At 39.3% G+C, this 17,501-nt stretch overlaps 1 protein-coding gene across 1 annotated transcript in view; it reads left to right on the forward strand.

Annotated features, from left to right (window-relative positions):
• Positions 1 to 17,028, forward strand: part of LOC126415010 (transient receptor potential cation channel subfamily A member 1-like) — a 158,282-nt gene extending 141,254 nt beyond the window's left edge. Inside the window, exon 5 of the mRNA XM_050083401.1 lies at positions 16,655 to 17,028. Within this exon, the coding sequence (XP_049939358.1) occupies positions 16,655 to 17,028 (374 nt within the window). The remainder of the gene's footprint in view (positions 1 to 16,654) is intronic.
• The last annotated feature ends 473 nt before the right edge of the window (positions 17,029 to 17,501 follow it).

Below are 17,501 nucleotides of genomic sequence, written 5' to 3' on the forward strand. Positions count from 1 at the left end.
CTTCATTCGTAACCTACCATCAGCTCTTACCAACTGAAGTCGGGACTCATCTGACCAGGTCCAACCGATATCGTTACGAGTCCAGGAGTGGCGCTGCAGGCGATGTCGTGCTGTTATCAAAGGCACTCGTGTCGGTCGTCTGCTGCCGCAGCCCATTAACGCTAGATTTCGCCGCACTTCCCTAATGGCTATGTTCGTCGTACGTCCCATACTGGTATCTGCGCTTATATCACTCTTGTCTGTTAGCAGTGACAAATGTACGCAAACGCCGTTCCTCTTGGTCGTTAACTTCAGGCCGTCGGCCACAGCGTTGTTCGTGGCGAGAGGTAATGCCTGAAATCTGGTATTCTTGGCGCAGTCTTGACACTGTGGATCTCGGAATACTGAATTCCCTAACGAGTTCCGAAATGGAATGTCCGATGCGTCTAGCCCCAACTATCATTCCGCGTTCCCCAAAAATTAAAGTTTGTGGCCAGTTTGCCCCTGTGTCAAACTGTAAAACAAATGGTCTCATCTTTTCTCAGATAAACTTCTCTCTCTTTTCATTTCTCAGTCAGTCATGTAACTCTTTTTCCCCCTATTTTATTGTGTTTTAACCTGTTTTAACAAGTTCCTCTTCCTCTCCCTCTACAACACTTTCTCGTATGTCTGTTGCTGCTAGCTCATATATTTTAAATTTATATTTATTCTTGTATTTCTCATTAAAGAATGTAAGCTGTATGTTTTTCTGCAGTACAGTAATTTCTAAATGTTGTATTATATATTAAGTGTAACTGATTACCTGCTTATTGTAAAATATGCAAAGAAAAATATGTGAGACATCTTGTTAGATTTAAGAGAGGATCTGATTACCCTAATTTTACCACATTAAATTATTGAACAAAACTAACTTCTTTCAATAAAGAATCTTGATTTCTATATCTTCATAGCAAAATTTTAATGAAAGTTATTTACATTTACATGAAAACTGTTGTAGAATATTAGAGCTGATGAATGAAATGTGTAACAAGTAGTACACTTATGATACGTTTCGTACTTGATGTATATCACCCGCCAGTTCGGAATTAAGATGTATAAACACACATTATAGAAATGGCGCCACGTAACACCCCCAAGCTGTAGTTAAATTTATTTTTTATCTTACGACTGGTTTCTGTTAGAGACCATTTTCTAGCATAGAAGTTCGTTAACAGCAGAGGTTACGTACATGTATCAGAAAACAGAACACCAAAAAAATATAACATTCATAAGTGATGTTTAATCATGTAGGACTTTATTTATTTATAAATGTTGTATTAGTTAGATAGATATATCAAAAAAGACAATGTGGAAAACATTATTTTTATAAGTAGTGTTTAGTCATGCATGATTAAACCTTATTTATAAAAATTATGTTTCTAACATTGTGTTTTCTGATACGTGTATGTAACTCTTGCTGTTAACAGAAATTTGTCGTGGAAAATGCTTTCCAACCGAAACTGGCTGCACAACAAAGCATAAATTGAAAGACAGCTTAAGGTGTTACATGATGTCTTTTCTACAATTTACAAGAGCTGTGGATCAATATATTTCAAAAATAGCGTGTTCATATAAGATAGCAAAGTCTGTCTGTAAGTGTGACGCAGAGTGATGTTTCTTCTCGTCCGTCAACCTCTTTACCATTTTTTGGAGAATCGTATTCGCTTTTGTTTCTGAAAGTATATTTTCGCTTCTCAAACGGAATAAAGATCTTTGATAAGCAGACAGCTTTAAATGCTGAGTTAATCTCGGTGTCTCCTAAAAGAAATGCGACACCTGCAATGTTTCCACAGTACGATAAAGTAATCAGAACGCACTTGTTTCGAATCCCACAGAATTTTTCATTTGGTGGAATCCATCAACACTACGTTGCCTTGGTGACGACTTACGTTAGTTCGGTCGAGGACGTCCATAACTAAAGATATCTCCTTCAGACGGCAAAGTTTTCTCTTCACAGTAACGCAGACCCGTAAGACAGTAAATGCTGGGAGGTTAGTATGGGAATTTTAAAGATATCAAAATCGCTTATAACAGTACTACAATGTTTTCATTATTTTACTGAGTTGGTAACTCTTACAGCTAGCAACTTTTACTTCAATAACGGACAGTTACAGTACTTACACACACATACACACACACACACACACACACACACACACACACACACACACACAGGACATTTCTCTTTCGCGTTTATCGTGCTTCCTGACGTCTTGGAAATAGAATTTATCGTACGTTGAACACTCGTGACAACTATGATACAGTGTATCCGTTTGTTTTTTAAGCCGTCATACATTGGCCTGATTTAAGGTCTTACTCCATCTGTCTCTATATTTTGGTGATCTCTTCATATCCACATACTTTCTACTTGCAACATTATCGATAACTTTTATTACATATTGTAATCTTTATCTCTCTTTACCACCTTATCTAAAATGTTATACCTGATTACTTCTGCAATATCGATGACGGCATATAAGAAAATTAAATTTAAATTTTTAAGATTTTACAGTGTCCACCACTAACGCTTAGGAAAAGGATCAATTCGACTACAGCAAGTGTTACATCGCTATGTTTCTCTGTTCATGACCTCTAATATGTCTATAAACAAACTTCGTGCTAATAGTAGTTCCTTTTCTTTCTATCACACCCGAGTATGTTGGCAGGAAAAGTGATAGTATGTCTCTCAAAACGTCCTAATCTTTGATATATCATCTGCTTGGTCCCCTGCGGGAGATACACAGTACAGGCAGTAGAATTTCTGTACAGACTAAATCGAGTATGTGTTCTGTAAATCGACAAACAGGCTTTTGCGAGACATCCAAAGCACTACGTAACATTATTTTTGTGCTTGATTTGTGGATGTTATTTTCTAACTTTTTATATCTCAGAAGTGTGAAAAGTACCAATTAATAATCTCAGCCTTTGCTTTTCCCAATATCCCAGTAATATTTTAAAAGTTGTCTATTTCAAATAGGAAAAGATGGTAAGTTACATTTTCTTTTGCATAATATGAGTTAAAAGCCAGCACAAATATTAAATGTGATCTATATGAACTAAGAAACGAGGACGTACGTAAATTAAAAATGAGTAACTTTTCGAGATTTACGATTGTCCTATAAATAATTTTCACGAGTCAAGCGACAGATTTAGACTCTCATTATGTTTTCGTTATGCTGTCTTTGGTAGCGATTTTCAAAATCCAGTATATTTTGGAGGAACAATTCACCTCACCCTCACGTTCGTTCCAGACTTATCTAGAAAAGTGCCGAGAATGTAGGCTCTGGAGGACAGTGTCGCCTCTTATGTCAACCTCGCTGTCTCTGCTGCCCAAAAGACAAAGCAGCCAAATATAGTAAAACCACTTTGGAGATCAATCATAAATCCCACCATTTTAAAGTCTATTGCAGCCTATCCATACCCACAATACTTGATGGCTTCTATCAGGAATGTGGCGCTTGCGCAGTCGTGTTTGAGATGAACTGAATGAGCCAGAGGAAGAGATGGGTATTTATTCTCCTTACGAAGTAAAACAACTTTGAGGCTTTTTGATGAACTTTCAACGAATAGGCGCCACTCGTTTGGAGTGAAATCTGTTCTGATAGCGTCTAACGGACCAGTCACGTTATTGCAAAAGCATAGGTGATTTTAACGAGGAAAAAATCTAGAAAAAAACCTTGTGATTGTTTCTCTATTCAGACACTTGCACAATTTCGTTCTATTACTTGCGTCTAGATGTCAGAAGCTCAGAATCTAGCTTGGTGTGACCACGGTCTCTGATCAAATCATTAAGATCTTTCTGTTTGAGACTGTATAGTTCTCTCTCCTCAGCTAGAAAATCTGAAACTTTTCATTCACTGTGTGAACAATCTTTTGAGTACATCTTATCTCCTACAGTCTGAAAGCATGTCACAGTATGCTTTTCATGCCTCACACATCTTACGAGGTGGTCGAATGGAGTACTATTTTGCTCTTGTCTTAATAAAATGAGCACATACGAACCAAAATTAAACTGTTGGATACTTACAGCCTCTTACACCATCTTTTAAGGACGTAATTAATGCTGTCTGAAAACTGGCGCTAATTTCAAGAAGTTAGTTAGTCAGTTAGTTGGTTAAATACTCCATAGCTCATTTGAACAATTATTTTGTCGAAATGATGTGGATAGATTCAGTTTACAGGAACTGTATACACGATTAATTTTAGCACTAATGAAAGAGCTATTATTTTTGGTCCTACTCATGCGTCTACAGGTAAATTTTGTTACTGTCTACCAGTTTTTAAGTATAAATTCGTTAGAAGAATAGAGTGAGCTGTCCAGGAGAAATTATTTTAAACTAAATTTAAAAATTCTTCGCTTCACGTCAGACGTTTTATGTTATTGGGTACATAATAAAAAAATTTTGTTGCTGCATGTTGAACTCCTTTCCGAGCCACTGCCACTGACAGTTTTAACAACGTATCATGAAGGTCATTTGTGCCTGTAGCGTTGTAGCTATGGACACCTCCGTTCTTCTCAAATTGTGATGGATTATTTATGACGAATTCCATTACCGAATATATGTATTGTGCTGGTGCAGTTAAAATGTCTAGCTCCTTGAAGAGGCATTTACATGATGTCCGTGAGTGAACACCACATATTAATCTTACTACTTGCTTTTGTGCAATCAAGTGATTTACCCCAGAAAATTAATCCGTAAGGCATTATTGAGTGGAAATTCGAAAAACAAGACAAAAGGTTCGTACGTTTGTTTTGGTTCAAATGGCTCTGAGCACTATGGGACTGAACATCTATGGTCATCAGTCCCCTAGAACTTAGAACTACTTAAACCTAACTAACCTAAGGACAGCACACAACACCCAGCCATCACGAGGCAGAGAAAATCCCTGACCCCGCCGGGAATCGAACCCGGGCGTTTGTTTTGTTGATTAGCAATTATGCGAAGAGCAAAAGTAGTTGAACTTAACTGTTTGAGCAGCTCAGTAACATACTTCTTCCTGTCCAAGTTTTCATCAATATGTACACCCAACAATTTGGAGCAATCTACCTTAGTTACGGACTCTTGGTCATATGCTACATCAGTTGTTGGTATGATTCTATTTGCTGTCCAGAACTGAAAGTAGTGATGTTTTTTCTTCTAAATTTAGGGAGAGTAGACTTTCAGAGAACCACTTAATAATTCTTTGGAGAATACTATTTACCAACTGTTTTGTTGCTTTCTCTCTAACGGGATTTATTATAACACTAGTATCGTTTGTAACTACCGCGTGTCTACAATTAGTGCGTGTAACGTCACATTACACCACAGAAGTATCAGAATTATATTTATTTCAGTCATCAGTATTCTCACTGTTTTGATGCGGCCCACCAATAATTCCTCTCCAGTGCAAACCTTTTAGTCTCACAGCAGCACTTGCAACCAACGTCCTCAACTATTTTCTGGATGTATTCCAGTCTCTGTCTTCCTCTACAATTTTTCTGCTCTACGGCTTCCTCTAGTGCCGTGGAAGTTATTATCTGATGTTTTAAAAAATGTCCAATCATCCTGTCCCTTCTTCTTATCAGTGTTTTCCATATATTCCTTTCCTCGCCGATTCCTTAACTTCCCAGTCCACCTAATTTTCAGTGTACTTCTCTAGCATCTCATCTCAAATGCTCCGATTCACTTCTGTTCCCGTTTTCCCACAGTCCATACATCACTACCATACAGCGCTGTGCTCCAAACGTACATTCTCAAAAATTTCTTCCTCAAATTAAGGCCTATGTTTGGTACTAGTAGACTTTTCTTGACCAGGAACGTCCCCTTTGCCAGTGCTATTGTTTTTTTATGTCCTCCTTACTCCACCCGTCAGGGGTTATTTTACAGCCCAGGTAGCAGAATTGCTTAACTTCGTCAACGTTTGACCCACAATTCTTGTGTCAAGTTTCTCGCTGATCTCATTTGTGCTACTTCTCATTACTTTGGTCTTTTTTTTTAAAATGAAGACACTGCCATTTGACTGTACCGTTGGGGTCGTAATTAAATAAACAACAATACAGTTGAATACAGTGTGTTCATTTAAAATTATTGTTGCTCAACAACATCAAAAACTGTTTACTTTCGTCTTTCTTCGACTTACTCTCAGTCCATATTCTGTACGCATTAGCTTGTTCATTTCATTCAACACACCCTGTATTTGATCGTCATTTTCACGAGGTAGCAATGTCATCAGCAAATCTTTTCACTCATATCCTTTCACTCTGAATTTTAATCTCATTCTTGAACTGTTCATTTATTTCCGTCATTGCTTTTAGATGTACAGATTTAGCAGTAGGCGCGAGAGACTACATCTCTGTCTTACACCCTTTTGAACCCGAGCAGTTGGGTATTGATCTTCCAATTCTTATTCTTCGCTGTTGGTTCTTGTACACATTGTATACCGCATCTCTCTCCCTATAGCCTACTGCCATTTTCCTCAGAATTCTGCACATCTTGCACCATTCTACATTGCCGAATGCTTCTTTCAGCTCGACAAATCCTATGAAACTGTTTTGATTGTTCTTCACTCTAGCATCCATTATCAACCGCAACGTTAGAATTGTCTCTGTGGCAGCTTAACCGTTACTAAAGCCAAACCGATCGTCATCTAACAGATACTTAACTTTCTTTCTCATTCTTCTGCATATCATTCATGTTAGCAGTTTGCATGCATAACCTGTTAAGCTGTTAGTACGGTAATTCTCGCACTTGTAGGCTCTTGGGGTCTTCGGAATTATGTAGATGGAGTTTTTCCGAAAGTGTGATGGTATATCGCCAGTTTCCTACATTCTGTACAGTAACATGAATAGTCGTTTTGTTGTCATTTCCCCCAATGAATTTAGAAATTTTGATGGTATCTTATCTGTCCCTTCCACCTTATTTGATCTTAAGCCTTCCTAATCTCTTTTAAATTCTGATTCTAATATTGGATCCCTTACATGTTCCCTCTCAACTCCTGTTTCTTCTTCTGTCACATCCGACAAGTCCTCCCCCACCCCTCAATGTACTCTCTCCACCTATCGGCATTCTCTTCTGCACTTAGCAGTAAATTCCCATTTCACTGTTAATGATACCCCCCTTGCTTTTAATTTCACCGAATGTTGTTTTGACTTTTCTATATTCTGAGTCAGTCCATCCGACAATCATTTCTTTTTCGATTTTTTCACATTTTTCATTCAGCGATTTCGCCTTCGCGTCTCTGTATTCCTTATTTATTTCGATTCTAAGTGACTTATGCACTGATCTGCCAAAAAAATATGATCACTGTCCACCTCAACGTTTGATGCCACCTGGTAACGTTGCGGGCACGTGACGCGGCTGCAAGTAGTATGTAAGCGGAAAAGCGGAACAGACACGGACGGGGGACCACCGTAGCGGAGATATGGGATACAAACGTGAAAATCCATTGAGATAAGCGACGTTGACAAGGGGCAGATTATTATTATGCAGAGCGAGTATCTTGAAAACGGAGAAGCTGGTCAAATGTTCAAGTCCTGCCTGTCGTGGACATCTACGGAAAGAGGTAGGACAGTGAAACTACTACTTGGCGCAAAATAGTTGGACGTCCACGACTCTCCACAGAGCATGGTGTTTGGAGACTTGTCTGCTCTGTAAAGTCGGAATGACGGAGATCTGTGGCATATCTGCCGAAAGAGCACAATGCTTGTGCACGCACAAGTGTTTCAGAATACACCGTTCGTCGTACACTGTTGAACGTGGAGTTCTACAGCAGATCACCACTATGTGTTCACATGTTGACTCAACGTCATCGTCAATTACGATTGCAGCTTGCACATGTGAAATTATTATTAAAAATTCTTATAATTATGTAGGGTGTACTCATCCAACTGCTTTTTATCTGGTGTTGCCACAAGCACTGTGTTCCTTCATGTCCACTATAACTTGGTTTTTACACCAAAAATGACCGGGCGAGGTGGCGCAGTGGTTAGACACTGGACTCGCATTCCGGAGGACTACGGTTCAATCCCGCGTCCGGCCATCCTGATTTAGGTTTTCCGTGATTTCCCTAAATCGCTCCAGGCAAACGCCGGGATGGTTCCTTTCAAAGGGCACGGCCGACTTCCTTCCCCGTCCTTCCCTAATCCGATGAGACCGATGACCTCGCTGTCTGGTCTCCTTCCCCAAAACAACCAACCAACCAAAAATGACCAATACAGACATTACGTTTCAGAACCTTTGTTCTCTATCACGTCATAATTATTATGTTACTTTGACAAAACTCAAAAATACCGACATGCTTACAACACTGACGTACATCTTACTTAAGGAATTACATGCCTCTTGCACAACATCTCATAGGACACTGCCGTCCAATGCCAAAATGGCTGCCCTTTTATATATAAATCCGAACAATCCTCGATATTGTTATAAAAGGTTTTTTAATAAAATTACAATTAAAACTGTTGCCTCAAAATTAATGACATATTTCAACGGTTGCACTGGCTCTTATAGAGTAAATACATATATAAATGTTCAAGCATTTAACATTTTGGGAGTGAATAAATACTCAAAATATGAAATATTTACAATACTTTTACTATTTTTATAAAATGCAAAAGATACATGGTTCGGAAAATGTTCCTTCCAATGTATATGTTTCCAAGTCTCCCATTGAATGTGGCAAAATAAGTCTTTTATTTATTATTGACAAAACACCTAAAGAACTACCTATGTTTACACGCCACTTATAACAGTTTCGCTAATTACATTTTAATTTTCTACTCAGTTTTGATTCTCTCAGTTGGTTTTTCGTTTAAATAACACAGATTTTAATTTAGATACTGTTTTAACACAAATCCATCTCAGTTTCAAAGAAATGACTTTGACCATTGTACTCGATCATTTGTTCCAGATTTCACCTAATTACGTTAATCCTAAATATTGCTACCAATTACAGGACTTATATACTTCAATACAATTATAATTCAGTAACTAGTTTCATTGTAACAATTTTATAAGTATACGTTTATTTATATCATTATCTTTTGTTTACATCAGTGATTCCTGTTTATTTCAAATTGGATAGAAAAATACGTGTTTTCAATGGATTTCAATGAACTGTTACGTCTCACACTGGACCATCGAGATCCGACCGTTAATCAATGGAAACGGGTTAGCTCTTCGAGCGAATCTCATTTTTGCTACACTAGATTAGATTAGATTAGATTTACTTTCATTCCAATTGATCCGTAGTGAGGAGGTCCTCCAGGATGTGGAACATGTCAGAAAAACAACAATACATGACAAATATTTAAACTAAAACAAATAAGCTAATGTACCATTCCACAGGTCCCAAGTGGAATGATCGTCATTTTTTAATGAACACTAAGAGTCATTTTACAAATACTATTGCACTGAATTTAAAATAAAAAAGTTTTTTATTTATTTATAAGGTAAGAAACATGTAATACAACTACTGTAATACTTATTTACAATGAACACATTACTGCACTGAAATGGTGCAGAAGTTAGATTATACTTACACACACACACACACACACACACACACACACACACACACACACACACACACACACACACAAATTTTCAGTGAACACATTACTGCACTGAAATTGTGCAGAAGATATGTTGTACTTATATACAAATCAGTTGGTTTTCCTCAGAAATTCATCAATGGAGTAGAAGGAGTTGGCCACCAATAAATCCTTTAGGCTTCTCTTAAACTGAATTTCATTGGTTGTTAAGCTTTTTATGGCTGCTGGCAAGTTATTGAAAATGTGTGTTCCTGAATAATGCACACCTTTTTGTACAAGACTAAGTGACTTTAAATCCTTGTGAAGATTATTCTTATTTCTAGTATTGATTCCATGAATTGAGCTATTGGTTTGAAAAAGTGATATATTTTTAATGACAAATTTCATTAAGGAATAAATATATTGGGAAGCTGTAGTTAGTATCCCTAGTTCCCTAAACAGGCTTCTGCAGGATGTTCTTGAGTTCACACCACATATAATTCTTACTGCACGTTTTTGTGCCCGGAAAACTTTAGCTTGGCTTGATGAATTACCCCAGAAAATAATCCCATATGACATTATGGAATGAAAGTAAGCATAGTATGCCACCTTTTTCATTTTTATATCCCCTATGTCTGACAAAATTCGCATTGCAAACAGAGATTTGTTAAGACGCTTCAGCAGTTCTGTGGTTTGCTCCTCCCAGTTGAATTTATTATCAAGCTGTAATCCCAAGAATTTAACACCGTCCACTTCTTCTATCTTCTTGTCATCATATGTTAGACATATACTCTTGGGACACCCCTTACAAGTTCTGAACTGCATGTAGTGTGTTTTTTCAAAGTTTAGTGACAAAGAATTGGCTAGGAACCAGTGATTAATGTCTACAAATATTTTATTGGCTGATCTTTCTAAGACTACACTTGATTTGCTATTTATTGCAATGTTTGTATCATCAGCAAACAAAACAAACTTGGCATCTGGTAATGTTACTGATGAAAGGTCATTGATATACACAAGAAAAAGTAAGGGCCCCAAAATGGAACCTTGTGGGACCCCACATGTAATTAGTTCCCAGTTGGATGATGCCTGATAGCTTGATACATGTCTCTTTCCTAATAACACCCTTTGTTTCCTGCCAGAGATATAAGATTTGAACCATTTTGCAGCATTTCCTGTTACACTATAATATTCTAGTTTACTTAAAAGGATATTGTGATTTACACAGTCAAATGCCTTTGACAGATCACAAAATATACCAGTTGCCTGCAATTTTTTGTCTAATGAATTAAGTACATTTTCACTGTAAGTGTAGATAGCCTTCTCAATATCAGAACCTTTTAGAAATCCAAACTGTGACTTTGACAGTATGTTATTTGAGATAAGATGGTTATAAAGACGACTGTACATTACTTTTTCGAAAATTTTTGAGAATGCTGGCAACAGTGAAATTGGACGGAAATTTGATGCTATTTCTTTATCTCCCTTCTTAAACAGTGGCTTAACTTCAGCATATTTCAGCCATTCGGGAAATATTCCACTGATAAACGACTGGTTACACAGATAGCTTAATATGTTACTTAGCTCAGAATCACATTCTTTAATTAACTTTGTTGATATTTCATCATACCCACTAGATGTTTTTGATTTTAAAGATTTTATGATGGACATTATTTCTGTTGGGGTAGTGAGGGTCAAATTCATATTATGGAAGTTACTTGAAATGTCTGGTCTAAGGTAATCCATAGCAGCATCTACCGAACCTGACAACCCCATCTTTTCAGTAACAGTTATAAAATGTTTGTTAAAAAGTTCTGCAACACTATACACATCTGTCACCAATGCATCATTTACTCTTAATGCTATTTGTTCCTCTTCATGTCTGGTTCTACCGGTCTCCTCCTTCACTATATCCCATATTGTCTTTATTTTGTTATCTGATATGACTATCTTTTCCTTGTAATATATTTGCTTTGACATCCGTATTACAGTCTTTAATATTTTGCAGTATTTCTTATAATGTGCTATAGCATCAACATTGGAAATGTTTCGGATTGACAGATACAGTTTTCTTTTTGTTTTACAAGATACCCCTATTCCTCGAGTAATCCATGGCTTCTTTGTAGACTTTGCTCTAACCTTGGTAAGTTTTGGGGGAAAGCAGTGTTCAAATAAGGTAAGCACTTTATTAGCAAAAATGTTATATTTTTCATTCATGCCATGAGCACTGTAAACATCAGTCCAGTGAATGTCTCTGAGGAGTGTCCTAAAATAATCAATTTTTGGCTTACTGATTACCCTCTTGAGCTCAGATTTAACAGATTTTATATCTTGTTCAGTATTAACATTTAACAGAAGGAACTGCATGTCATGGTCTGAGAGGCCATTGACTATTGGTTTTGTAATATAATTTTGTTCATTTGACTTTTCTATAAAGATATTATCAATGGCTGTTTGTGAGCAAGTGGTTATCCTAGTGGGGAACTTTACTGTGGGAATTAAGTTGAATGATAGTGTTACTAACTCAAATAGGTTCTTATTGGGAGAGTCTTTAAGGAAATCTACATTGAAATCACCAGCAACCACTATTTCTTTGTTTTTGGTTGTTAAATGGGCCAGTACAGCTTCAAGGTGGTTTACAAACAGATTAAAGTTACCTGCAGGTGCTCGATATACACTTAATATTATGAAAGATTTTTTGTGAAATTCTAATTCTGTTGCACATGCTTCCATATGCTAGGTCCCTCGTTGTCTCCAGAAACGCCATCATCGAGGTGAACGGACGCACGATGATGAGAGCAGTGTTATGCCATGGGAGACATTATCCTGCGCTTGCATGGGACCTGTGTTGATAATCGACGATAAGCTGGCAGCTGCGAACCACCTGCATTCCTTCACGCTTGGTGTCTTCCCCGACGGCAGTGTCATCTTTCAGCAGTATAATTGTCCGTGTCTCGAAGCCGGAACCGTGCTACAGTGGTTTGAGGAGCATTATAGTGAACTCTCGTTGATGTGTCGGGGACCAAATTCGCCTGATGTAATTGCTATGGAATCCATCTGGACCGATATCGGGCGCCATTACAGCGTACGCAAATCAGCGGTCCGTTATTTACACGAATTACATGATCTTTGCGTAGACATCTAATGCAAAATACCTCCAAAAGCCTACCACCAAACACTCGGATCCCTGATGCTCAGAATCAGTTATGTATTTCGTTTCAAATACGGACAACCAAGTTATGAAGCAGGTCGTGTGACTAGGGCCTTCCGTCTTTCGATTTGACGCCACTTCGGCGACTTGCGCGTCGAATGAAGCAGGTTGTCATAATTTTTTGGCTCATCAGTGTTTATCTGTATTCCTGAATTTCCCTACACATTTTGTACATTATTTTTTTGTCGATCGCCTGAAGCATTTCTTCTGTTATTCATGGTTTAATCGCAGTTACCTCCATTGTACCAACGTTTTTCTTTCCAGCAATTGTGATTGAACTTTTTAGAGATGTCCATTCCTCTTCAACTGAATTGTGTAGTGAGCTGTTCATTATCGCGGTATCTACAACCTCAGAGAACTTCAAGGGTATCTCTCTATTCCTTGGTACTTTCGTATCCCACTTCTTTGCGCATTGTTTCTTGCTGATTAGTGTCTTGAACGTCAGCCTACTCTTCATCGTTACTAAATTGTGATCTGAGTCTATGCCCATTGGTGTGTCTTACAATCCAATATCTTATTTCGAAATCTCTGACTGACGATGACGCAACCTAACCGAAATCTTCCCGTACCTCTCGACCTTTTCCAAGTATACCACCTCTTCTTGTGATTCTTGAACAGAGAATTCGCTATTACTAGCTGAAATTTGTTGCAGGAATCAATGGGTCTACCTCCTCTCTCGTCCCTGCTACCAAACCCATACTCTCCCGTAACCATTTCTTCGATTCCTTCCCCTACAACCGCATTGCAATTCCATATGACTACTAGATTTTCATCTCCTTTTACGTATTGAATTACCCATTCAGTATCCTCAAACACTCTCTACGTCTTCATCCTCTGCTTGCGATGTCGACATGTATAACTGAATTATTGTTTTCTGTATTGGTTTGCTGTAAATTCTGATGAGAACAACCCTAACTCACTCTCTGTCCTACCTTCCGGTTCATAACGTATCCGACTCACATTATATAATTTTCTGCTGCTGTTGATTTTATCCTATACTCGTCTGACCAGAAATCTTTGTCTTCTTTCAATTCATTTCTTTGACCCCCACTATATCTAGATTGAACCATAGCATTTCCCTTTCCAGATTTTATAGCCTCTCTACGGCGTTCAAGCTCCTTACATCCCACACCCCACTCGTAGAACGATATGTTTTCGTTGGTTAGTCAATCTTTTTCTCATAGTCACCTCCCCCCTGACAGTTCACTGCGGAAGATCCGAACGGGGGCTAGTCTGGGATCTTGTGCCATTTTTCAGTGACAGGAGACATGTCCTGTGGATACACATTGTGTGACTTTAATGCAGCGGTTTGCATTGCCTTTTGCATCGTCATGCCGTTGATCATTGCTGATTCTTCCACCTTTCACAGGCAGTTTCCCACCTCCACGGACAAGAGAGTGCACTGAACCTCGGTCTGCTCCTCCGCCCTCTTTGGCAAGGCCGTTGGCAGAATGAGGGTGACTTCTTATGTCGAAAGTTTTCGGCCGCCATTTCTGATGATTTTTTATTCAAAAAATAAACAGTGACGGGTTTCGAACTCATTGGCGAGGTCGTTTTGATTACTAGTCAAAGACACTACCCCTAGCCTAGGGGTCACAAACATAATGAAAAGTAGAAAAAAAAAACAGAAAACCGCTAAATGAAAGCAAAGTTTATAAGGAATAATGGATATTTTCCTAGTCTTTAGAGGTAGGTAGTTAGGAAATAACCATTAAAACATAAACACAGGCAAACAGTTAAAATTTGTTGCATTGCGTATAGTCATTTCACCAATGATTCACAACGAAATTCTCTGTGAGTATCTATTTCAGTTCAGTGCGATCTATACCTTTCTGTTCTAATCCTGGAAACATTACTGTGATAACTTCCCAAGGACAAAAGGAAGATTATTGAGTAACATCCCGTCGTGGATGGTGTCATTGGAGATGGAAAACAACATCGTTCTGAGAAGGGACACGGAAGGAAACTCGAGTCCTTTTCTAAAGCAACCACACAATTTTCCACGAGCGATTAAGGGAAAACACGGAAAACCCTGATCTGGATGACTGGTATGCGTCTTAACCCCTCCAACACCTCACTCGGGGAATTGCTTTGATATCTTCCTTCAGACGGGCGTGAAAATCACGTCAAACAACGGAAAAATACTCCACAATACATTGTACTTGAGTATTTTCCCAGGATTATCCCAAGAAATCTATATCCGCTTCGGTAGCTCACTGGTCAGTATGTCTGGCTGCTATATGGAGGACCCAGGTTCGATTCATTCCCTGTACTCCCAGAGATTTTTCCTGGTGGAAAGACTGGAACGGGGTTCGGTCTGTCTCGTGAGACCAGCTGAGGAGCAAATTGACTGAGAACTAGCGGTGGCAACGACTGAGAGAACGGTTTTATGATCCCATGCCTCTAAAACCAAATGACGCCATTGGCAGAGGAGGACACGGCGGTCGGTCGGTTTTGATTGGCTCGTCTGGGCCAGAATGCGTAGCTTTGTAGGGACTGGAGGAGAATATGAGAACACATAGGTTGAAGTTTGCAGTAGGAGTTTGATGTACAGTGAGATCTGAACTGAAATAGCACTCCCCTCGAATGGAAATGACTTGCCACTATAAATATTTTAGTCACAACATATATATTCTTCCAAACAAAGGAAGTAGGTTACAGAAAACAAAGGAAGTAGGTTACAGTACGCTTGTTCGCCCACTGCTTGAATACTGCTCAGCAGTGTGGGATCCGTACTAGATAGGGTTGATAGAAGATATAGAGAAGATCCAACGGAGAGCAGCGCGCTTCGTTACAGGATCATTTAGTAATCGCGAAAGCGTTACGGAGATGATAGATAAACTCCATTGGAAGACTGCAGGAGAGACGCTCAGTAGCTCGGTACCGGCTTTTGTCAAAGTTTCGAGAACATACCTTCACCGAAGAGTCAAGCAGTATATTGCTCCCTCCTACGTATATCTCGCGAAGAGACCATGAGGATAAAATCAGAGAGATTAGAACCCACACAGAGGCATACCGACAATCCTTCTTTCCACCAACAATACGAGACTGGAATAGAAGGGAGAACCGATAGAGGTACTCAAGGTACCCTCCGCCACACACCGTCAGGTGGCTTGCGGAGTATGGATGTAGATGTAGATGGTAGATGTAGATGTAGATGCTAGATTGCAATGGTTGAAGGATTTGCTTGTGGAGAGTAGCAAGTTGAAAGGTTGGGATGGCTGGTGACGTTGTTCTAATGACTCAAATGGAAGACCACTAAAAGGGGTTAATTTTTTGTTCTATGAGAGCATGCTGAAAAGCGATGTCTCCCAATTTCTTAACTCTTAAAGGTTATTAAATAAAACAAATGTTAACATTCTAGATCTTTATTCTTCCTGTCGACATATTCGTTTCTCAACATAGTCACCCTGCCGACGAACACATTTCCCGCAGCGCGAGACCAGTTTCTTGATACCGTCACTGTAGAAAGTTACCCTTTGTTGACTGAGCCACAACCTCGCCTCCTCTTGCACCGCTTCATCGCTATCGAAATTAAATCCTCGAAGGCGTTTCCTAAGTATTGGAAACAGATGAAAATCCGATGGGGCCAAGGCGGGGCTGTATGGAGGGTGATCGATCACGGTGAACCCAAGGCGTCGGATTTTTGCAGATGTCCCGAAGCTTATGTGCGGTCCGGCATTGTCATGCTTAAAGAGAGGGTGTTAATGCGCAGACAAACTCTTCGAATTCGATCGACATAGTTACGTTACACACCGCCATGTTACGTGCTGAAATTCGGAGCCCTCGAGCGGTGGAGGCTGTAGATATGTAGACATGAAGGACAAAGATAAAGAATATTGATGAAGCATGTTGTATTTTAAAAACTCTAAGTTTTTTTGCATTAAAAATTAGGAGGCTCTTCTTTTCAGGATACCCTTGTACTAACCATTGTTGTCTAGGACGCAGACAGACAGCGGCCACCCTGGAAAACGTCCAGGATCTGGTGAGTCCCAACGCAGCAATGCTGCGTTTGTTGGGACTGTGGCGCGCACCGGGGTCTGATGGTGATGGTGTCGGCGGTGCCCTGGCTCTGATGCGCGGCTGGCTCTGCTGCGCCATGGTGGGCTTCGCCTCGGTCGCCACCGGGGCCAAGCTGTGCATGGACACTCCGGAGGAGCTGACCGCGCTCACCGACTGCGGCTACAGTCTGTTACGGCTGTCTGCCATTACAGTGAAGGTAAAAATCTTTCTAACAGGCTGGTGGAAAATGAAAAACGAGTACCCTCCACATGATCTCACGTGAGTAAATTGTCATTCACGGATTACATGAGTTGAACACTTATTATGTTCATAGGATCATATATATGCATATATGTAAACAAATTGTTTTGAGCAATAATTTCAGAAAATTGTACGCTACCCTCCATAAGTTTGGAACCACGACGCTGCGCACGGAGCAAGACGGGAGTCATCTACGTGAGTTATTGGTTACAATACAGAACAGTGTGCTCAAAAAACGATTAATAATGACACTTACAGCATTGCACAGATATTTGTTGTACGTATTGTTCAGTTTTCTACAAACTGATTTTATCTGTCCAAGCAGTTCCAATAAACACGCAAGATGGCGCCGGTAGACAGCATGACTGTGTAGTGGTTACGTTGTTTACAATTTGTTCGGTTGTACTTCCGTTTGCATGAAGGTAGAACATGAGGCGAAAGAAGGTAGTAAATTCAGCGAAAGTAACTGAAAATGGCCTCAAAGTGTTCTCCTTA

The sequence above is a fragment of the Schistocerca serialis genome, chromosome 1 (genome assembly GCF_023864345.2).
Source record: "Schistocerca serialis cubense isolate TAMUIC-IGC-003099 chromosome 1, iqSchSeri2.2, whole genome shotgun sequence".
Classification (NCBI taxonomy): Eukaryota; Metazoa; Arthropoda; class Insecta; order Orthoptera; family Acrididae; genus Schistocerca; species Schistocerca serialis.